Here is a 25,314-nt window from a genome sequence, read left to right on the forward strand (position 1 = left end):
CGTGCCGCCCCGCCGACCATCCGCCCACCGGGACCTCCCACACATCGCCCGCGGACCCCGACTCAACCGCCCATCGACTCCGAACATCGGGTCCGCTGACCCGCGCCACTGGACTCTCACCATCGGGTCCGTTGACCCTCGCCACTCCACCTCCCTCCAACAACCCACAGCCGTCGCCTTACCTGGAGCCTGGACTCTCCACTGGGCCTGAAGCCTTCACGCTGCTTACTCCCACTCTCCTGGGTTTGACTCCACTGGGTCCTAGTGCCAGTCGACCCAGCCTGGTCTACCTCAGTGGCAGTTCGACTGAGTCTCCTCCCCCCACCCCCTCTAACTGTGTGGCCCCTGCTCTTCCCCACCCACACCACAGCCCTCTCACCCCCCCACCCCCTGACCACCCACCACCCACCACCCACTCACCACACATCGCCTCGTCCCCACCTGCCTTCCTCCGGCCCCAACCTCGATCCCTGTCGGGTGTTCACCATCCCCCCCGACCTCCCCCTCTCCAACACCGAACGGTCTGTCCTCAACAGAGGTCTTACCTTTGTCCCCCTCCGTCCCCACCTCAATGAATTCCGCGCCCACCACGACTTGGAGCGCTTCTACCGTCGCCTCCGCCTCACAGCGTACTTCCATGGGAAGGAGTCCTCGCCCATCACTGATGACCCCTTTTCCCGTCTCCAACGCACCCCCTCCTCGTGGAACCCCCCTCGTGGCCAATTTCCGGCTTTAGAACTTTTTATCAATAACTGCCGTTGCGACATCAACCGCCTCAACTTCTCCACTCCCCTGTCTCACTCCAATCTCTCACCACATGAACGTTCTGCCATCGACTCACTCCGCAACAACCCAGATTTGGTTATCAAACCCGCTGACAAGGGAGGTGCCGTGGTAGTCTGGCGCGCCGATCTCTACAAAGCTGAGGCCACGCGCCAACTATCGGACACCTCCTCCTACTTACCCCTGGACCATGACCCCACTGACAAGCACCAGGCCACCATCTCCAGCACCATCACCAACTTCATCCACTCCAATGCCCTACCCGACCGAGCCTCCAACCTCATCGTTCCCCAGCCCCGCACAGCCCGATTTTACCTTCTCCCTAAAATCCACAAACCTGACTGTCCCGGAAGACCCATTGTCTCCGCCTGTTCGTGCCCCACCGAACTGATTTCCAAATACCTTGACTCCATCCTATCACCCTTGGTTAAATCCCTTCCTACCTATGTTCAAGACACCTCAGACACTCTCCGTCGTCTCCGCGCATTCAATTCTCTAGGCCCTCATCCCCTCATCTTCACCATGGACGTCCAATCACTCTACACCTCCATCCCCCACCACGATGGTCTCATAGCCCTACGGTTCTTCCTCGACCAGAGAAGCAACCTATACCCAGCCACTGACACTCTCCTCCACCTAGCGGAGCTGGTCCTTACCCTCAATAACTTCACGTTCGACTCCTCCCATTTCCTCCAAATACAAGGCGTAGCTATGGGCACACGCATGGGCCCCAGCTATGCTTACCTATTTGTAGGTTACGTCGAGCAATCCTTGTTCAATACATACCAGGGCCCCATCCCCGACCTCTACCTCCGCTACATCGACGACTGCTTTGGTGCCACCTCCTGCACCCGCACACAACTGACTGACTTCATCCACTTCACCACTAAGTTCCATCCGGCACTCAAATACACCTGGACCATTTCCGACACTTCCCTACCATTCCTTGACCTCACTATCTCCATTGCAGGTGATAGACTTCTGACCGACATACACTATAAACCCACTGACTCCCATGGCTATCTGGACTACACTTCTTCCCACCCTGCTTCCTGTAAGGACTCCATCCCCTACTCCCAATTCCTCCGTCTACGCCGCATCTGCTCCACGGATGAGGCGTTCCACACCAGGACATCTGAAATGTCCTCATTATTCAGGGAACGGGGGTTCCCCTCCTCCACCATAAATGAGGCTCGCACCAGGGTCTCTTCCATACCCCGCAACACTGCTCTCTCTCCCCATCCCCACACTCGCAACAAGGGCCGAGTCCCCCTAGTCCTCACCTTTCACCCCACCAGCCGTCACATACAAAAAGTAATCCGCCGTCAGTTTCGCCACCTCCAACGTGACCCCACCACTCGCCACATCTTCCCATCTCCCCCCATATCTGCCTTCCGCAAAGACCGCTCCCTCCATAACTCCCTTGTCAATTCTTCCCTTCCCTCTCGGTCCACCCCCTCCCCGGGCACTTTCCCTTGCAACCGCAAGAGATGCAACACTTGTCCCTTTACCTCCCCCCTCGACTCCGTTCAAGGACCCAAGCAATCGTTCCAGGTGCGACAGAGGTTTACCTGCATCTCTTCCAACCTCATCTATTGCGTCCGCTGCTCTAGATGTCAGCAGATCTATATCGGTGAGACCAAGCGGAGGTTGGGCGATCGTTTCGCCGAACACCTCCGCTCGGTCCGCAATAACCAAGCTGACCTCCCGGTGGCTCAGCACTTCAACTCCCCCTCCCACTCCGTCTCCGACCTCTCTGTCCTGGGTCTCCTCCATGGCCACAGCGAGCAGCACCGGAAATTGGAGGAACAGCACCTCATATTCCGTTTGGGGAGTCTGCATCCCGGGGGCATGAACATCGAATTCTCCCAATTTTGTTAGTCCTTGCTGTCTCCTCCCCTTCCTCAGCCCCCCTGCTGTCTCCTCCCATCCCCCAGCCTTCGGGCTCCTCCTCCTTTTCCCTTTCTTGTCCCCACCCACCCCCGCCCCCGATCAGTCTGAAGAAGGGTTTCGGCCCGAAACGTTGCCTATTTCCTTCGCTCCATAGATGCTGCTGCACCCGCTGAGTTTCTCCAGCTTTTTTGTGTAACCTTGTGAACCTACGCTGCACTCAATAGCAAGAATGTCTTTAATCAAATTTGGAGACCAAAACTGCACACAATACTCCAGGTGTGGTCTCACCAGGGCCCTGTTCAAATGTAGAAGGACCTCTTTGCTCCTATACACAACTCCTCTTGTTATGAAGGCCAATATGCATTAGCTTTCTTCACTGCCTGCTGTACCTCCTCTGGCCACTAGTACATCTGGGAGATTGTTTGTGTCATTCTTAGATCCAAAGTACCTGTTCATCTCGTCTACCATTTCCTTGTTCCCCATAATCAATTCACCTGTTTCTCTTCAAGGGACTCACATTTGTCTTAACTAATTTTTTTCCTCTTCACTTACCTAAAAACGCTTTTACTATCCTCCTTTATATTCTTGGCTAGCTTGCCTCCGTACCTCATCTTTTCTCCCTGTATTGCCTTTTTAGTTATCTTCTGTTGCTTTTTTTAAAGGTTTCCCAACCCTGTGGCTTCCCGCTCATCTTTGCTATATTATACTTCTCTTTTATTTTTATGCTGTCCTTGACTTCCCTTGTCAGCCACAGTTGCCTCTTACTCCCCTTTAGAATCTTTCTTCCTCTTTGGAATTAACTGATCCTGCACCTTCGGTATTATTCCCAGAAATACCTGCCATTGTTATTCCACTGGCATCCCCGCTTGGGTCTCTTTCCAGTCAACTTTGGCCAGCTCCTCCCTCATGCTTCCATAGTCCCCTTTGTTCAACTGTAATACTGACACTTTCGTTTTTCCCTTCGCCCTCTCAAATTATAGTTTAAAACTTATCATATTATGGTCACTACCTCCCAATGGCTACTTTACCTTGAGTTGTCTTTATCAAATCCGGTTCATTACACAACACTAAATCCAAAATTGCCTGGTAGGCTCCAGTACAAGCTGCTCTAAGAATCCATCTCGGAGGCACTCCACAAACTCCCTTTCTTGGGGTCCAGTACCAACCTGATTTTCCCAGTCTACCTGCATGTTAATATCTCCCATAATCACCGTAGCATTACCTTTGCGACATGCCAATTTTAACTCTTCCCGTACCTTTCTCTCCAATCCCCTTAGCCACCCTCTAACTCCAAATATAGCCAATGAAGTGGCCTCAACTGTGGCAGGGGGACTGTAGATTCTTCTCAAAGGATTTCTTTATCCTTAAGCAGTAGGGTCTTTCCTGCATCTAGCCTGTCCAACCCCTTAAGAATTTTGTAAGTTTCTATAAGATCTCTCTCAATCTTCTAAATTCTAGAGAGTATAAACCAAGTCTATCCAGTCTTTCTTCATAAGACAGTCCTGACATCCCAGGATTCAGTCTGGTGAACCGTCTCTGCACTCCCTCTATGGCAATAATGTCCTTCCTCAGATTTGGAGACCAAAACTGTACGCAATACTCCAGGTGTGGTCTCACCAAGACCCTGTACAACTGCAGTAGAACCTCTCTGCTCCTATACTCAAATCCTTTTGCAATGAAAGCTAACATACCATTCACTTTCTTTACTGCCTGCTGCACCTGCATGCCTACCTTCAATGACTGGTTTACCATGACACCCAGGTCTCGCTGCATGTCCCCCTTTCCCAATCGGCCACCATTTAGATAATAGTCTGCAATAGGATCTTTTTCCCCTTACAATTCTCAGTTCTATCCATACTGTTTCTACATCTCCTGATTCGGTCACCCCTCACAGGTGACTGAATTTCATTCCTTACCAACAGCTACCCCACCCCCTCTGCCCACCTGTCTGACTTTTCGATAGGATGTATATCCCTGAATATTCAGTTCCCAGCCCTGGTCCTCTTGCAGCCATGTCTCTGTAATTCCCATACCTCATACTTGCCAATTTCTAACTGAGTCTCAAACTCATCCACTTTATTTCTTATACTTCGCGCATTCATATACAACACTTTAAATTCGGTGTTCACCTCCCTTCTCACGCCGGTCACTATTGGCCCTGACCTTACTCGCTTATCCCTTCTCGAACTTTCCTTCCGATTAATCCGAGAGTCTTTTGTAACTTTTCCTGTACTCACTTCCCCTTTAAATCCATCTTTACACTCCCAATTTGTCAACCGCTTCCCCCCCCGCTATTTAGTTTAAACCAGCACATGTAGCCCTAGCAAACCTGCCTGCCAAAACGTTGGTCGCCCTCCAGTTATAGAGTAACCCGTCCCTTTTGTCCAGGTCACCCCTACCCCAGAAGTGATCCCAGTGGTCTATAAATCTAAATCCCTGCTCCCTGCACCAGGCCCCCAGCCACATATTCAGAACCCCTATCTCCCATTTCCTGCCTCACCAGCACAAGGTACAAGAAACAATCTAGAGATAACCACCCTAGAAGTCCTGTTTTTCAGTCTTCTTCCTAACTCTCTAAACTCGCGTTGCAGAACCTCCGTCCTCTTCTTCCCAACATCCCACATGCACGACTACTTCCGGCTGTTCACCTTCCCTCTTGATGTTCTGAAGTCGGTCCGTGACATCTTGGACCCAGGCACCAGGGTGGCAACAGACCATCCTCGAGTCTCGCCTGCCACCATAGAATCTCCTGTCCGCACCTTGGACAATGGAGTCACCCACCACTATGGCTTTGCCCGACGTCGGTCTCGCCGGTCAATTCTCATTGCTAGGATTGGAACCACCGACCTGTCCGCCACTCGGACTGGAAGAGTCATCTGCCCCGACAGCTCACAAGAGGGTGTACCTGTTTCATTAGGCACAGCCACTGGGGTCTCTTGTACTCCACGTTTACTCTGTTTTCTCACAGTCACCCACCTTCGCTTTTCCCTGTATCCTTGGCGTAACAACCTCACTGTTGGTCCTGTCCAGGAAACTCTTGTTTTCCCAGATGGCCCTGAGGTCATACAGCTGCATCTCCAGTTCCTCAATACGTTTATTCAGGGGCTGCACTTGGACACAATTTCTGCAGGTGTAGTTTCCAGAAGCTCCACTGGTGTCCCTGACTTCCCACATCCTGCAGGAAACACACTGCACCAACTTGCCTGTCATTTCTTCAGTGGTCAAAAATCACAAATTTCGATCAATTGTAGCCTCCTTGCCTCTGCTTCCTCGCTGAAGACTCTCAAGCCGAAGACTCACACTTTACTCACTAAGGCACTTCACCTCAACAAGGCTGCTCCACTACAGCTGCACTTTGTTATCAGTTACCTAATCAACTACTTTTGGGCTAATTTGTAAATTACTCAAACCTGGGCCTTTGGCGCTCTTTTTAAATCTTCTTTCCCTCTAACTCGCCTACTTCCAGCCAATACTATCTCTGGCTGCTGCTTCTCTCCGACCTAAATTTTGAATCTAAATAATGGTCAATTCTTGAGTGGCCAAGTCAATCACCCGATCTGAACCCAATTGAGTATGCCTTTTATATGCTAAAGAGAAAACTGAAGGGGACTAGCCCCCAAAAGAAGCATAAGCTAAAAGGATGGCTGCAATATAGGCCTGGCAGAACATCACCAGAGAAGACACCCAATAACTGGCGATAAACACTGCTGTAATTTCTACATGGTGAAACCAAAATGTATAAAAATGGCCTTTATTAAAATCTGACAATGTGCACTTTAACCACATGCGCGATTTTTTTTTTCTCTATTACAAATCTCAAATTGTGGTGTACAGAGGCAAATAAATAAATGATGGGTCTTTGTCCCAATCATTATGGAGGGCACTGTAGTTCAAGATTCAAGAGTTTATTGGCATGTGTCCTTGATAGAACAATCAAATTCTTGCTTTGCTTCTGCACAACAGAACATAGTAGGCAATGACTACAGAACAGATCAGTGCGTCCATATACCATTATATAAATATATACACACATGAATAAATAAATTGATAAAGTGCAAATAAACAGATAATGGGCTATTAATGTTCATAGTTTTGTCCGAGCCAAGTTTAATAGCCTGATGGCTGAGGGGAAGTAGCTATTCCTGAACCTGGTCGTTGCAGTCTTCAGTCTTCACCTGAAGGTAGCGGGGAGATGACTGTGTGGCCAGGATGGTGTGGGTTCTTGATGATACTGCCAGCCTTTTTGAGGCAGCGACTGCGTTAGATCCCCTTGATGGAAGGGAGGTCAGAGCCGATGATGGACTGGGCAGTGCTTACTACTTTTTGTAGTATTTTCAGCTCCAGGGTGCTCAAGTTGCCGAACCAAGCCACGATGCAACCGGTCAGCATGCTCTCTACTGTGCACCTGTAGAGGTTAGAGTCCTCCTTGACAAACCGACTCTCCGTAATCTTCTCAGGAAGTAGAGGCACTGATGTGCTTTCTTAATAATTGTGTTCTCGGACCAGGAAAGATCATCGGAGATATGCACACCCAGGAATTTGAAGCTCTTGACCCGTTCTATTCTAGTATAGTTCTGTCCTACAGATTAGGGAGAGGCCAATTAACCAACAAACCTGCACGTCTTTGATGTATGGGTGGAAAGAAGCACCCGGAGAAAACCCACAAGGTAACAGGGAAAATGTACAAACTCCGTACAGTCTGCACTCGTAGTCAGTATCAAACCCTGTCTCTGGCGCTGTAAGGCAGCAACTCTACCACTGCACCACGGGCTGCGCCCATCATTTGAAATTTTGCATGTTTATGTCTGTATATCAGTAATATACATTTATTAGACTTATAGTCACACTAGGAAGTAAAGATTTTAACTAACCCCCTATTACATTGACTGGGACAGCCAGCGTTTTATTCAATGAGGAGGGGTCAAGGAAAGAGTGTTCACATCGCGGCCCCGTTTCCACCAATTTCTCCACCACACACAAGAAGCGCAAGACAGACACCATTGTGTGCAGATTCAGCTCTGGCTGAACAACTTCTAATCTTGTGTGTGCACTCGATAAGAAGAAGATTCAATGAGCACATTGTAACATAGGCAAGCTTAAAGTATAAAGAACGTGGAATGAGGCCAAGCACTTTCATAAATCAAATGAACATTTCTCATTTTGAAGCATGCTGTCCCATGAATAAAGGTAATGACAAATAGTGTGTATGGTGTAAAATGCAACATTCTTCCATGGGATTCCCGTTTATTACACTTGGTCTTTGCAGCCGGATGGCTCCTATTGAACTTGGAGCTTTTACTGCCAAGGCCATTGTTGTGAAGTTGTGCAATTTACAAATAGTGACTGTGCCTTAGTCAATGCAAACTGAGACCCAGGCACCCTAGCTGTCACAAAGTAATTTAGAAACAGCTGAAATCTAAAAAAAACATCAATGGTATAGTTGGTGTAAGACCAAAGGGCCTGATTTTTAAGTATATTTGGGATCTCAATTCCTTATTTTACAGAACCCGAAGCTAAGTTAGGGCACACTATGAGACTAGAGGTGGAAGTGAGGAATGTGCTGAGAATCTCTCTGAACTAATAGCTAAATAATAAGAGCAATCAAGCCCATTTTTATAATCAGACTTTGCCATATGAATTGTCCTTGAAATTTTGCTTGTTGATCTTGTATGAAATTCCTTTGCATCTTTGAACAGAGCTTTCATTCATTTTAACAGTTTGATGTTTTAAACAAAATAGAAGATAAAGTTGGAATGTTCAGGCTGTATAATTCCAAGGATTTTCATTGGCATGTGAACATTTCTACATTGCACAGTGAATTATGCAAATTTGTTGGAAAATCTTCCATTCTGATCTAGATTCAAAATGCTTAAAACTCATTAACCAAAATAGACATCGTACTGGAAAAACTCTGTTGAATACACAAATCAACAACCACTGCATTTGACTAGGAATGTTTTATGTTGGCGGGTTACAAAGAAAAAACAAATTTTCATATTTACATTCCTATTCGGGCAGTAAATTGGGACAACCCATTAAAAATAAAATGAAGTTTTCTCATATATTTATGGTTATTGGAAATTCATCAAAGATTACTGACGAGCAAGAACTCAAAATGTTGAACAGTGGAAATTTGGATAGGTCAGGCAGTTTAACCTTGAAGCAATTTTAAACATTGAATTATACTGTAGTTGGAATAGCCACTTAATAGGATTGAGGGTGAAGTGAATTAATGCATTTGAATTGGCTTCTGTTCCATGTGATTATTTGGATTTAATTTTTTAAATTTCACAATATAGGTTATTAATAAACTGAAGCTAATTTTTTTTGTAGATCATGTTGTTCCTAACATTTGCATGTCATCAGTTACCATTCATGTGCAACTCTAAAGTTCACAATTCAGAAGTGTTAACACCAATTTAATTTACATTGTATGCAATAATAGGCAGACTCTAATCCATAGACCCTTTGGAGTGATTCTGAAACATCCCAAAAATCTTTGATAGGAGGTGGAGTCTCATCTGTTAAACATGGGAGGCATTTTATTAACAGTTTTAAAATGTCTCTGATATTTGGAAACAATAAGAAATAAGATTGTTTGAAAGTACAAATTTAAAAAATGTAACCTAATTAATTTTTCACATCTGACCTTCTCGGGCCCGAAATCCCTGTTCAAAGAAATGGAATTACAGTTTCCATGCCAGGTTTGTTTGGCATAGGATCAGAGAAGCAGATTCACCAGCATCACGGAGTCCACTACTGTAGCGAAGTAGCAAACAATGAGGTTGCATGACACAAAACGAGGCCATTTGCTCCATTATGTTGATGCTGATTGAAAAAGACCTCTCCAGACTAGTCACACCTTCCGGCAGTGTGAACAGTAGCTGAACTGGTTATGGCTTTTCAAGGACACCCAAGTACAGTTTAAATCTCAGGAGCGTTTCAGCGTCTACCACTGTTTCAGACAGTATAATCCAGACCACACTGAGTGAACATAATTTCTCTCATCTCCACTCCATTCATTCCACCAATTACTTTAAATCTTTGCACCTTAGTTTTGACCCCTGTTAAAGGGAATGTGTCCTTTCTGTTGTTTTTTAAGTCCCACACAATTTTTTAAATTATATATAATATTAATTTAGTTAATAATTAACAGGAATCAAATCATACATATATATATTTATTCGTTTTCTATCGAACACACCCTAGTTTATGTTCAAATTCTTTCTGCTACAAAGTCTTTTCTGCTACAATTTTTTTTCTGTCCTGAATTTTGTAAATTTCCTTTTTAGTTCAATCATATCCTTTGAGGTGATGACCAGAACAATATCCAGTACTCAAGCTGTGGCATAAGAAGTTTTTAATATATACATTTTTAACTTGACCTCCTTGTCCTCAGCCTCCGTTGGTAAAGGATGTCTTTTCAACCATCGTTTTTATCTTCCTTTAAGGATCTATGCACGTCTATTCCCAAATTTATCTTCTTCCGCACCACACAGTATTACCACATTTATATTCATATTCCTTTGCCTTGTTGTGCCTCTCTAAATATATTACTTAAATTTCATTAAACTATTTTCTGCCCACTGGACCAAACCATCTATATCAACTTGCAGTCTAAAGCTTTGCTCTCCGGCTCCTCTTTCATCAGCCTCTGTCATTGTGCGCATCCTGAAAAAATGTGGGACTGAGCGAAGGTGTTGGTTGGCTGCCCATGGAAACAGAGTGCAGAATATAGTTCTCAGCATTGAAGCACACCATCACTTCAAGGATGCTTCTATGGAAAACTGACCCTTGAGATTGCAACTAATCACCAATGAATGAATGTTTTCTCATACATTAACCTCCCAGAAATTTAAGACTAACTATAACTAAATACATTTTCCCATTTGTGAAAAAAATATGGGACAACAACTGTGTCTGGGATGATGAGCGTGAATCATTTTGTTTTGCTGAACATTTTTGAGAAATCTGCATCTCCTCTTTCATTACTGGCCAGTAGATACTTTCCACTTTCCATACAAAGGCAACCATTCACAGGCAGATGTGGCAAATTATTGTCAGTGTGTCAGGCATCATCTGTGGAGAAAAGGAATAGGTGACATTTCAGATTGGAACCCTCTTCAGACTATGGGTTCCGATTCGAAATATGTCTTTTCTCCAGAGATGCTGCCTGACCCACTGAGTTGCTCCAGCATTTTATGTCTATCTTGGATATAAACCTACGCATGACAAATTATCATCTTATTATATCCTTCGCAGCTTTGAAGGAATCAAATCATAATGAATGCCCAGATAAGCTCTCACATGGAAATATAGTCTGAAAACAGGTTCAATCTCACACTGTGACTCTTTATTTCTGAATGACAGACTTCAGCTGCTGCACTGTGTCTTTTTGTCTGACAGCATCCTCTTTTGCATCCTTGATAACAAGGAGTTGACCTTCCAAGTAGTTGCCTTAAGAAAGGGTTTTGGCGCAGGGTTTTGCTCTGCCAGACGCATTGTGCGCAATTTAAACTGGAATTAATTGCTGTGATTTTCAGACTTGAAAAATTTGCGTTGGTAATTGGGAGAACTATTAGCCATAAGACTGTTTCGTAAAGCACATCCTCCATAAAGCACTAGAGATTCTAGTGAATACTTGTGAGGACAACATAAAGCTTCAACACTTTCTAGGAATACATATGCATGCAATTGACGTGCATAAGTAAGCTGGTGCTAAAGAGATGCTAAAGATTCTAAGCAGGAGGTGAGCAATGTGGTGCAATCTATTCTCTTAGCTATTGATACAAAAGATTGAGGATCTGTCGAACAAAAAGACAGTGGAGCAGCTGAAGCATGTCTTTCAGAAAGGAAGAGCCACAGTGTGAGATTGAACCTGTTTTCAGACCATATTTCTATGTGAGATCTGAACTGGGCATTCATTATGATTTGGTTATTCTTTCAAAGATGCGAAGGAATTGCATGATAAGATACAATAATTTGCCACATCTGGCTGTGAATGTTTACCTGTACAGCAGTGGAAAGTGCCTACTCGCCAGGAATGAAAGTGGAGATCATGGATCCCATGCAGATTTCTCGAAAAATATCATATAAAATGACGTGTACGCATCATCCCATACAGAGCTGTTTGGATTTTTCACAAAGACGAAAATGTATTTAGTTCTATTTAGTTACTTTTAAAAATTCTGGGAGGCTGATGTGTGAGAGAACATTCATTCATTTGCGATTAATTGCAAGCTCAAGAATCAGTTTTCCAGATAAGCATCCCTGAAGTGTAGATGCACTTCAATGCTGATAACTATATTCTGCTCTCTATTGTCCTTGAGTTTGATTATCTCTATGCATGGTGTATCTGATGTGCGCAGATAGCATGCAAAACAAAGCATTTTACTGTACCTCAGTACATGTGAAGATATAAACCCAAACCTAAACCAGGCCTATGATCAAACCAGACTATGCAGTGAGATTTTCAATGGATTGGTGACTTGATCAGCAAATGTTATTAACGTTGAAATATTTATGGGGCAGGATTTATCAGTATACTTGTTTCCTTGTGTCACCTGCCCTTCAGATACTGCAATGTTAACAAGCTGTACTTTTCACCTCAATTGTTTTTTAAATCTTTTTAACTATTTGGACTATTAGAAGTTAATTCCAAGCAGTTAGCACCAGGTGTTCAAAAATGGGAAGGACTATTGCCACAGGGTGAAATGACTACTACGACAGATAACAAAAAATTGCTGCCCTTAAAAATTGGAGAAAAGAGTGAAGCCTGCACCAAATGTGATAGAAAGCTGTGCTGATTCAGTGTACATCGTATCCCAGATCAGACGTGGTCAAGGAGGTCATCCCATTATCAGAAGAATATCAAATGGGATACAATCTAGGTGTTTATCGACACAAAATGCTGGAGTAACATTGGGACAGGCAGCATTTCTGAATAGAAGGAATAATTGACTCAGTGGATACCTCCCCTTCTCAGCTCTCCCTCTGGCTCCTCCTCTTCCTTTCTTCTTCCCGCCCCCTCCCCCACCCTCACATCAGTCTGAAGAAGGGTTTCGGCCCAAAATGTTGCCTATTTCCTTCACTCCATAGATGCTGCCTCACCCGCTGAGTTTCTCCAGCATTTTTGTCTACCAGCAGATACAGTAGATGAGGTTGGAGGAGGTGCAAGTGAACCTCTGCCTCACCTGAAAAGACTGTCAGTCGTTGGACAGAGTCAATGGGGGAGGTATAGGAACAGGTGTTGTATCTCCTGTGGTTGCAATGGAACGTAGCTGGCGAGGGGGTGGTTTGGGTGGGAAGGGACGAGTTAACCAGGGAGTTGTGGAGGGAACGGTGTCTGCGGAAAGGGGTGGAGATGGGAAGATGTTGCTAGCGGTGGGATCCCGTTGGAGGTGGTGAAAATGTCGGAGGATTATGTGCAGTATGCGACGGCTGATGGAGTGGAAGGTGAGAGACCCCAACAGTTTTTTCAGGTGAGGCAGAGGTTCACTTGCACCTCCTCCAACCTCATCCACTGTATCGCTGTTCCAAGTGTGGACTCCTATATTTTGCCGAGACCAAGCGCAGGCTCAGCGATCATTTCACTGAACACTTCCACTCAGTCCGCCTATACCTACCTGATTTCCCGGTTGTTAAACACTGTAACTCTTCCTCCCATTCCCACACTGACCTTTCTGTCCTGGGCCTCCTCCATTGTCAAAGTGAGGCACAGCACAAATTGGAGGAAGAACATCTCCTATTTTGCTTGAGCAGCTTACACCCCAGCAGTATGATTATTGACTTCTCTAACTTCAAGTAACCCTTCCTTTCTCTATATCTCCATCCCTCCCACTTCCCCAATTCTCCGACCAGTCTGACTGTCTCCGATTACATTTATCTCTGTTTGTTTTGTTGTTACCTTCTCCCAGCTAACAATGATCTATTCTACATGTTCATTGATCTCCATCCCCTTTGTCTCGTTTTCACACCTTACACTTCCTTATCTCTGTATCTCCCTATGCCCTGACGTCAGTCAGAAGAAGAGTCTTGACGCAAAACGTCATCCATTCCTTTTATCCCGAGATGCTGCCAGTTCCGCAAAGTTACTCCAGCAATTTGTATCTATCTTCACCCAGGTGTTTAGTTTGGTTGCAGTAGATGTGGAGGATGAGAACACTTTGGTTCAACAGCAATCCATTCAACAGTAAGAATCACAGTTAGGATTCATTGAGAAAGGACAGTCTGTCTCCCGACGAATCTCAAGGACCTTGTACCAAAGTACGGCATTGTAGAGACTGTTATTGGAAAGTTTGTTTCATTCGCACTTTTAATTTTTAAAGGAGGGATGTAAAATGTGTATAATATTCAGGGCCGGATTTACGTATAAGCTTGACAAGCTTAAGCTTAGGGCCTCGAGATCTAGGGGGGCCTCGCAGTGCCGGATTTACCACTAGGTTTCATAGGCCTCGAAATCTAGGGGGCCTCCGGCCAAGGCAGTACACCTGCCGTTCAACTCTGGGTGGTCCCCTTCTCTATCTCTCTCTCTCTCTCTCTCTCTCTCTCTCTCTGTCTGTCTGTCAATCTCCGTCTCTGCCCACCATCCGTGTCCAGGCTGCCGGGCTCCGCTCTCCACTCCTCATCCGCCGGCAGGGCAGGCTGCCTTGCACAAGCGCACTGCTACGGCCAGCACATTCTCCCCCTGCACATGCGCACAACCACAGCCAGCACATCATCGGCCGCAATGCGCATGCACACTGCCACAGCAACTGGTCGGCGCTGGGCACTTTCTCCCGCGCTTTGAATTGTGGGAGATCTGGCAGTAGCTGTAAAGGGGGATATACCGTCACTTGGAGATTTAAAACTGAAAATGGATATTTTCATTTTTTTAGTAACCAAAGTTATCAACGTATAATTTTTTGTGTGTTGGAAAATAAAATATTGTGGCACAGCTGGTAGACTTGCTGCCTCACACGCCAGAGATCTGTGTTCGATCCTGTCCTCGGGCACTGTCTGTGTTGAATTTGCACGTTCTCCCTGCAAGCGTGTGGGTTTCCTCCCACACCCCAAAGACGCATTGGATTTGTAGGTTAACTTGTCTCTGTAAAATTGCCCCTAATGTGTAGGGAGTGGGTGAAGAAAGTGGGATAACAGAACGTGTGAATGGGTGTACAAAAATGCTGGAGAAACTCAGTGGGTGGGGCAGCATCTATGGAGCGAAGGAAATAGGCGACGTTTCGGGACGGGAAGAAGAAAGGAAGAGGCGGAGACAGTGGGCTGAGGGAGAGCTGGGAAGGGGAGGAGAAAGCAGGGATTACCTGAAATTGAAGAAGTTAATGTTCATACCGCTGGAGTGTAAACTGCCCAAGCGAAATATGAGGTGCGGCTCCTCCAATTTACGGTGGTCCTCACTCTGGCCATGGAGGAGGCCCAGGCCAGAAAGGTCGGATTGGGAATGGGAGGGGGAGTTGAAGTGCTGAGCCACTGGGAGATCAGGTTGGTTATTACGGACCGAGCGGAGGTGTTGGGCGAAGTGGAAAGAAGAAATAAAAATTGCATTCATTGCAACGTGTAAAGGAGTTGACATACTGTATTATAATTTTGCTGTATGTCATTGTGGCATATATCATGTCTTGATTGATAAATATGTTTAGTTTGTGACTTTATTTGAAGCAGAAATAATATGTGAATGCTTCATTGAGCATAATTCCGACTGGTAATTACGCACTTCGTCCGAGCACATTATCGCACGCGTCATGAAGCCATCTTAAATGACCACCTAAATTGTCATTTGGCAACCTAAAAAGCTGCCAAGGTTGCCTGGCTGACAACAAAGAAAAAAAATAAGTGAGAGCCCTGCAAGGTGTATAATATTTTTGACACTGTCAGAGGCCTTTCTTACATATGCTGTCACAATGCAATGTAGTCTCTAAACAACCCTTCAGTAATTTTCCTTGCCCTACATTTCAGAATAATACTGTTTTAAGCCAATAACTCGACACTAGCATTGACAATAAATAAATAAATAAAAAGCGCAGCTTTCCAGCCCCTTATGTCATTGGCCACGCTCGGCTGCAAATCGGTGTCAATCTGGTGGACCACCTTCCTCTAGTCGTGGGGGTGGGGGATTGGGAGGGGTCTCACAAGTGGAACAGCTTAGGGCCTCTCTTCATCTAAATCCAGCCCTGATAATATTTGAACACAAACGACGATTGTTCCTTTATTGCTGCCGTCCCTTGAAGGATTGTTTGAATTAAGTAATAGATGGCTTGCTTTGAAACAGAATTTTGGCAGAGAAAAGTTGCAGAGGAAGGCTGTTTGAAAGAAAGCAACTGAAAGGATTCCAGTTGGCTTCACCAGCAGTTTAATGAATAACGCATAATTTAAAATGTTGATTATTTCTGTTATCTTGCAGAAAATATTAAGGAGAAACTCATACCAGTAAGTTCTTACAATAAATATGATGAGGTAATTGTGGGATAGTGCATATTGTAGCAGTGAATTCTGGTACTGAGATGCACTTAGCTAAATGTAGGCTGATTACGGTGTACTTTTTAAAAAAAAACAATATTTGTTTTTGAATGAGCTACTTGCTAAGCAAACAAAGTAATGAAAAATCTTTAGAGACTTTTCTTTAAATAACTATGCACTTTTATTGTGAATGCAGACACGTTTATGAACTATTAAAGAGATAGGAATATATCAGTGTGCGGAGGGTTTGAATTTATAAAGTACTTTCGAAGAATAAAAATTAATGTGGAATAAGATGTAGAAGTTCCGAAGGACTGAGATACATAAACCCAAGATGGATTTAAGAGGATAAACTTCAAATATAACGTTGTCACAGTCATTTTCTGTGCAGAGGCCAGACATGATAATGAACTATTTTCTGCATTTTTCATCAGGTTTGTTGATGTTCTTCTTAAGTAAGATCATAAACATTTCCTTGCAGCCAAGCTTGTGACAAAAGATAATCAATTTATAAAATGCACTGAAATGACTTTCTTCTGATCTAATTAAGATTTAATATAGTGTCTTATAATTAATAACTGCCAGTTATAGTTTATTTGGCAGCACACTCACTTTGAGTTCAGAAACTGATCTGGCGGTTTATGCACAAAATTCTGAGTTAAATAATTGTGTGAAGCACTGAAAAGGTGTTATATTGATGGGGGTACTATTACAAGATTGAGACATTAAAGCAAAGCCTCTTCTACTCTTGGTTAAAGGACATAATGGAATATGTGACATTATTTTGATGAATAGCAGATTTATCTTTGGTATCTTGGCTAATATTTTTCTGTCACTTTACTCCACAAAAACTGATTATTGATACTTTATCATATTATTGCCAGAGTTAGCTCATTTTGTGCATGTTGGCTCCCGATTTCTTGTATTGCAACTGTGACATTTCTTCAGTACTTTTTTAAAAGTATTTGCAAAGCTAATGACAAATGAAAATCCTTTTGAAACTTTTCATACAAAAAAAAAACAGAATTTTGGATTTTATATACTTGTTCTGTGGTCAGTGTGGACACATTTATGAATTATTTAAGTGATAAAAGTAATGAAAAACAATATGCAAAAGCAAATGATTTTGTTATAGAAGCTTTTGCATGGCAGAATTGGTAAAAACTAGCTGTTTTCAAGAGTCAATAAACTAGGAGGAATCTTGTAGAATGTTGTACACCATTGCGTTTTTTTTTAGTAACTCTCTATTTGGATATTGCTATCAGTGGAACTCTTTCCCACACTTCTGGTCTTCTAAAGTCAATTGGTGTAGCAATATCTATATGATGAGCCAGCCATACTCTGATGTGATATGTCCATATATATCTCGTCTGTTATTTCAATGAATATACTGTTGATTTTAGAGGAATAATTCAGGGCCAAGGTTACTTATTAGCGAAAGGCTTAACTCTGCACCTTTTAAAGAAGTGGTATATTTTTTCTCTTTTTTTTTTCTGGAGCTTTTTTCAAATATGGACTGGTTAAAATGAGCCTGCTTTGCAATCTGCCAGAAAACGTGTTTAGCACTGAAAGTGATCCTGCCACTCTCAAGGTTTTGATAGTTTCCTTTTGCTAATATTATTAGCTGCTTTGTTAATTTCTGGAGACTCCTCACAACATTTCTGCTCAATTACACAAACACTGGAGTAAAGCCCTTCAGGCTGAACAACTGAGGCAAAATATTGATTTTCTTTGATATAATCACTCTTTTTTTTCATGACCATCATGTCACATTACAATCCATCCAAAGACAAATGAGATTGGCCAATAGTCTGTAGATGCGATAGAAACAGTAAATAAAAAATATCCTGTTCTTATTTCAGATTTCAAGCACCTACACTTTTCTTTTTGGGTTTTCAGTCAATATGTATAGTTTAAAATCCACTTCAAGCATTTTGAAAGCACAATGTAAATTCTCCAAGATTGCCATTTATTGTTAGTATTAAGTTATTATTAGTAGAATAAGAATTATTTTTCCAAGTAGGCCTTGAGGGTTCTTTTGAAATGTTTATCAGTTAAAACCAAAAACATAATCCTTTAATATAATGTTATTCTGTGTTGATATACATTTTAGAATATCTCCATATTATGATGAAGAATATGGAGCTGCTAGAGAGGGTATATCCAGGGTTTATAGGGATGATTGTAGGGTTTGGGTGGTTATAGTCATTAGAACGGTGGGAGAAATTAATATGGTAGATATGAAAATCTACTTGTGAGAGAAGGCAGAATTAGGAACTGACAGTCTAAGATGGTCAGTGATCCAACGAGGAATTTGGGAATAGCTTCTCTATCTTTAAAATGGTCGGGCTTATGAATTTGCTTTAACAGGAAACAGTTTAGTTTGGAGATCCGACCAAGATCACCCGTTCTATGTTATCCCAGTTTTGTAGCTTACTCGCTAGGGACAAATTACAAAAGCCAATTAACCTATAAACATGTACATCTTTAGAATGTGATGAAATAGGAGCACCAGGAGGAAACCCACGTGTTCACAGGGAGAATGTACATACAAACTCTGTAAGGCAGCAACTTTACTGCTGTGGCGCCCCAGTTGAATAACTTTAAGGAGAAGTTAATTAAGTATATAACGACGGTTGGAATAGATGATTCGCTGTAATCTAAAACAAAAAATTGTGGACAGAGGCTTTTGCTGAGAATAACCAATGGTAAGTCCCTGTTCTGTATTGCAAAAAACATTAGTTCTTTAGTATTATGAGAGGAAATGCAGAAAAAAAAAAAAAAATAGAGAACACCATATTTATTTCACTTTGAGATGTGGATAATAATCTCAAAGATTGCATATTACTTCATTTTCCCTCACTTGACAAGCCAAATGCTGAACTGAATTAAGTTTGTAATCAGTGCATATGGGAGGGTTTGATTGTAGATCAATAGTTCATGTCTTTGCATTTTGTTTTTTACTAAAAACTATTTTCCTTGGCTTTTCTTTCTCCTTCCCCATCTTCACATCCAGGTTACTTATGCATACATTTGGAAAAGGATGAATCACTGGGAACTACTCTTATTGTCACCTGGATCCCAAACACCCGCATTCAACGACAAGATGAGGAGGCTTTAAGGTACATCACTCCTGAAAGTTCTCCAGTACGAAAAATACATCGTAGGAGATCCCGGCGTGCACAATCTGCTGTTGTGCAACAACAGCCAAACAGCATAGCACATAAACAAGTTTTGACTTCACCAGAGGATGATGAGATAATAACCGTATCACGGAGTATGACCAATTCAATGTACGTTGTCTCACCAGAGGCGCAACAGAACGCATCTCAGCATTCCCTCAGTTTGCATATCTCCCATGGAACATTGCAGCAAACTCCCAAGGATTCAGAAAATGCTTCAGAAATTGCTTCATTAGATTCATCGTTAATCTGCCCCGATGACCGCAAAGGTCTGGAGGTTCCAACAGAATATCGGGACGAAGTTAATAATAAGCGAGATGAAGGACAACATGAGGCACCGGGTGATCTCACCGCCGATGATGTCAGCAGAGATAGCATGGTTGGGTCGGATTCTGATTCTTTTTCTCCATTATGTCTCTCCCCGATTGGTGACCCATTGGCAGAAAGTAGCAGATCTGTGTTTCTTGATGCAGAAAGCAGGTACTGTCACCAGAAATATCCATGATATTATTGAAACAGTTTTAAATACTTTATTGAACATTTTGTAACAAAATATAATTTCAAAGCCATAACTATTGTTGCCAAAAAAAAAGCACAATGCTAGCCCATCTGTTGGATGAAACGGGGCACAACATCATAAACAAAATGCAAAAAGGGTTGCATAAAATAACTTGCTTCTGAAAGACCTTATCTGATATTTCAAATGTAGCCTTACCCAGAGATTAAGGAGGACTTGCAAGCTTGGGAAAACAGGAAATTGTTGGGCTGAGCCATTGCATTGAAGTAAATTGAGTTTTGCATGCAGAGGGATCATGGTTGCTCACATCATTGCTTCTGCCTGCAAACATTTTGCTGGAAACCAGCTGTCCTTTTGGCTGCTTCCCATTTCTCATCTCCCTACTGTCCCTCTATGATAGTTTTAAATTCCACATGTTTGCTGAAAATCTCAGCTCTTCGTGACTAAACCTTTCAGTCCCTTTATTGCTACAGTACAGTGATACTCATTTACCCCCCCCCCCCCCCCCCCCCCCCCATTTTTTTTGTCCTGGAAGAGATCATTTAAGGATATCATAAAACATGGGGATGTTGAGGGTTTCAGAGGAAATGGACATATTACAAGAATGGGAGGAAATGGAAATAGGACAGCAAAAGTAGGTAGGACCATCTATGATATCAGCATGATACCTACATGTGTACATATGCAAAATGAATTCCACTGTGCATTTGCACATGTGACAAATAAAGCACCATTGAACTATTGGATGCCAGAGAAAGCCTGAGAGAACGCATGGTTAACTTCTACTTTCAGAGCATAAGAAATAAAAGCAGGAGTAGGCTGTTTATCCACTCAAGTTTGCTCCACCATTCGCTAGAATCACGATTGTTCATTTATCTCAGCACCATTTCCCTTGAATTCCTACACATCTAAAATCTACTGATCATTGTCTTAAATATACTCACCAAGTGGGGCTATTTCTTGTGTTGTTAAAATGTCCACGTTAAACATTGGGAGAACTGAAGTTGATGTTTTTGCAAACCACCACTTATTCCATTTCCCAATTCCGATATGTGTTGCTGGCTCAAGATAAAACTGGATTATATGTAGCTTTGACAGTCCATTTGATCCTGAGAAGAGCTTGCACGCCTTTTTAAATTGCTCCCCTCAAAATAGTTTTTTTAATTAAATGTTACATTTTAAAGTTGGCATAATGTCAAATTTTCCTTGCAATGATCTTGCAACAAACTTTGGGATATTTTGCCATATGAAGCTATATGAACGTGTTTTGTTGTTGTTACTGAGTGAAAAGGTCACATAAGACTGATGCCATCTTTCGAATGATTACCTTACTGCCATGTGTTTGATAGTCTGGGACTGATAGACAATAGGTGCAGGAGTAGGCCATTCGGCCCTTTGAGTCAGCATCGCTGGTATTATGATATTATGATATTGTGATATTATGGTATAACTGATTTTATGCAACAGTTGGGAACAGTTGTAGTTTGAATTTTGAAAGTCAATATGTCATTTTCTTGACTTTCCTATTGGCGATATTAGCTCCAAATAGTTTATGACACAAAATAACTGTTGAAATGTGTGAAGATGGGAGAGAATCAAAAAAATCTGTAAGTATAACTCTTAATTATGTGTATTGCTTTAACGAATTAGGATTATCTCTAATCCACCACAAAGTACAGAAATTCCAAATATTGTGTTCAGAATATGATTGTTTAAGTAGGTATGTTACAAAACCTACCTGAATCGTGTCTGAGTATCTGCCCCACCCCATGTGCGCGATTTTGGCGCTGTTTAGAGGGGGCGGGTTTAAAACACGATTTTTACTAGGCTGTTGCAATTGTTCAGCCTAGTAGGTTTAAGAGAAAAATCGCTGGACATCGCAAAAGAGGGCCTTGTATAATCAATAGTAGTTTAAAAATCACTTTCTCAACCCGCAACCTCTCGCAGCCCCAGGTTTTTATAAAGCAAACAATTAAAGGTATGTACCTTATTTTTACATTAAAAGGGGCTTCTTAAGCACCCTGTATATAAAGTTTTCTATAGCGAATAGTTCATTTTGGGCTCTTCATATCCCGCAGTATTTTTCTGGGCATGTGGGGCACAAATCTACCGCAATGTGAACGTTCTAAAACCAGCGCGTTCACAGGAACCCAGTAGAAAGCCAATTTAAATTTACTTTAATTTACAGCAATTGAACACTAAATTCCTTCCATTTGGCCTATAAATTGAAGTAAATGAGATTTAAAAATCATGCTTTATGTGAATTATTTGTGAATATTATTTGGACACTTAGGATTTAAAAATGTTAATCATTTATTAAAAATTGATAGATGTTTAGATCTAGTAATTGCAGTTTGAAATTAGCTACAATTGGGTAACTAACTAATTATATGCTTTAATTTCAGGTCCTCAAAGTAAGATTATTTTATATTTGTTTCAGAATGTTTCAATCTATGATAACTGAAAATTTCATTCAGTTCTCTTAATTTTTAAGAAGGTTATGGTCTTTTGACTGTCCTCGATCACAGCTTTTTTGTTATGTCCATAGAAAATCAATAGGTAACTGATGCTGAAGGAAAATGGCCATAAGTCGATTACTTGAGATCAAAGTGAATTAGCAAATTAAACTTATTGGTATGTTTATAGATGGGATAAATTGCAGATTGATTTTTTAATCTCAAAATTTGGTAACCCAGCTTAAGGGCTCCTTTTGAGAGGTTTGAGAGGAGTGGACATCAGAGGGCCTCTTGTCAAATAAATCATTTTCTACTAATTAAGGCTTTGTGTGATCACTTGCATAATGATCCCAAAGAACCAAGCTTTATAAAATGTTTAATATTCTGACTGATTTTATTGTGGAATTAGTCTATTAAATGGTACCAAAACCTTGATTGGTTGACAGAGTAGATAACCATGGGTGTTTCTTAAGAAATAGGGTAAAAAATATGATTAGAGATCTTTGTGCATAGAAAGTATCGTGTGATATGTGAGAATAATAAAAAAATAAGAATTTTTAAAATTTGATCAGCAATGAAAATTGCTATTGTGCAAACACCAACTTGTGTGGCTGCCAGTGAAGAGATAATTAAATTCTGAAGTGAAGGAAGGGCCATAAGTCGATGATCATAGATAGCAGGAGATAGTTATAGAGTTATTAACATAGAAATTGACTATTTGGCCCACCTTGTTCCTGCCGACCAAATTGACATTTGCCTGCATTTGGCCCATAGCCTTCTTATCTATATATCTGTCCAAATGTATTTTAAAAGTCATACCTGCATTGCTTCTATAGTTTCCTCTGGCAGTTTGTTCCAGATACTGAGTGAAAAAGTGCCTGTTAGTTCCATCTTAAATCACTTTCACCTCACCTTAAGTCTATTTCCTTTAGTTTTCTAATCCTCCACCCTGGGGGGAAAAAACTGTGAGCATTCACTTTATTCTTGACCCTCAAGATCTTGTACTCAATAATGTCACCCCTCAACCTCCTATGCTTATTGGGTCATCCACCATGTATTGTATGTTGGTTTACCAAATTTAGTTTCCATGGATAGTTGTGAGTCACGCTAACAAGGAATCACTTCTTTTACATCCAGCGTCTATTTAAGCAGCAGATGTGACATCTCAAAACTTTGTATCCGTGAGGTACTGTGGATCATCAGCAGCAGCAAAATGGTATATGAGGAGGAATTTCTTTAGTCAGAGGGTGGTGAATTTGTGGAATTTATTGTCGCAGAAGGTTCTGGAGGCCAAGTCAATGGATATTTTTAAGGCAGAGATAGATAGATTATTGATTAGGATGGGTAAGGGGTTATGGGGAGAAGGCAGAAGAATTAGCCATGGCAGGGTAGACTTGATGGGCCGAATGGCCTAATTCTGCTGATTAAGTGAGTTCAGAGGAAAATGCAAACTTTTTGGCACTTATGGCATAAAAAATGACACACTCAACTCCTAAGATTGCTCAAAGATCCAGTTCAATGAGAAAAGTACATGATTTACCTGCAGGTACATGACTGCTAATCTGTACTTTTCATCAGTGACCAAGTCAAGGTAAAGGAATTAACACATGATTTCCACCAGTGGGCAATTCCAGCAGCAGTTTTAAAAGGCGTTTCAATCATCTTTGACATATTTTACTTCACTTATTTTTAAGTAGCTTTTGGAGGTTTTTATTTGCAATGGGAATCCCCTATTTTCTTTGATGGTGAGATGCCAACGCAATTCATTTGCTTTCTTTCAATATGCTTGCTAATCGTACAAATTATAGGTTCTTCTATTTTGAAAACAAATAATTAGAGCCAAGTTTTGAAAAAGAGCTGAAATTCACAGTGTATTTGGTTTATGCTGGATGATACATTGCATGGAATGCTTTAGAGTTTGGAGCGTGAATTTTGAGTGTAACCTCTGATTTTAAATTTACTTGTAAATTTGTTGTTTTAATAACAAGGAATAATAACGATTATGTCTTCTGGTTGAACATTTTTTTGTGTTAGAAAATATTATTGAGTGCTTATTCCACTGGTTTTACTGAATTTTCAAATCTATTTTAAACTGGGAATTGGTAAGAACTTTGTAAAGGGAATATACTTACTGAAGTTGCTGCACTCATCTCTGAAGGAGTTGAATTAATATATCTGCCTGAACCTGAGGAACAGTTAATCATCTATTAACTCTGCACTTATGTATTGTTGAAGTATAGTATAATTCAAGCCTGTAACTCCAATGATAGGGTCATCTTACTTTCCTAGTTTAGTTTATTTTAATAATGTATGACCATGGTAAAAATAGCTATTGAAATTATTAATATTAATTAAAATAGGCGTGAATGGATTATTGATAGCAAACTTAACTAACCTTAGTTAAAACCCTGACTTCGGATAGACTAATTTGGTAACATTAATAATAAATTTACTATCGTTGTTTTGCCTGTTTGTGTTTCCCAACTAAACACTGTAATTTTACCTCAGAAAATGGTCTTTAATAATCACTTTCTCTCCCCTTTTTCCTCATTATACAGAGAGATGTGTGAGGAACATATGGCTCATTTGGCGAGCACCATGTCAGACCACTCCTCTGATGCAGAGTACACTTTGCAGTTTACTGAGAATTGTACACAACCGCATAGCACAAAATGGGAAGAGCAGCAGAAGGTGTTGGCACTTGAGCAACTCTATGGTGTTTTTAGAGTTGATTTAAGCCAAATGCGATCACTGCGCCTTTTTTTCAGGTTAGAAATCTAGCTCCCTAATATAAGGGATTTCTCCATTTATTATTTCTTTTTTTTCTCCCATTTGAATGTTTCATCTGTAAAGAGAAGTTCAAAACAGTTTATATAAAATGTGCTCTCTCTATAATCAACTTGGATTGTTACCTGGAATAATTCCAACATGCTCAGTGGGCCTAATTGGCATGACTGATAAGGAAGATACTACTGCCTGTGCTGCATGAAGGTGTGGTAGAGCCTGCATTTTTAAACCTATTGCAAAG

General features: G+C 41.8%; 1 protein-coding gene across 1 annotated transcript in view; it reads left to right on the forward strand.

Moving 5' to 3' along the window:
• The window catches only part of tbc1d16 (TBC1 domain family, member 16), a 114,205-nt gene that overhangs the window by 35,025 nt on the left and 53,866 nt on the right, over window positions 1-25,314 (forward strand). The window contains exons 3-4 of the mRNA XM_055653959.1: window positions 19,148-19,793; window positions 24,845-25,054. Coding sequence (XP_055509934.1) covers window positions 19,148-19,793; window positions 24,845-25,054 — 856 coding nt within the window. The remainder of the gene's footprint in view (window positions 1-19,147; window positions 19,794-24,844; window positions 25,055-25,314) is intronic.

This window comes from Leucoraja erinacea, chromosome 23 (assembly GCF_028641065.1).
Source record: "Leucoraja erinacea ecotype New England chromosome 23, Leri_hhj_1, whole genome shotgun sequence".
In the NCBI taxonomy this organism is placed as follows: Eukaryota; Metazoa; Chordata; class Chondrichthyes; order Rajiformes; family Rajidae; genus Leucoraja; species Leucoraja erinaceus.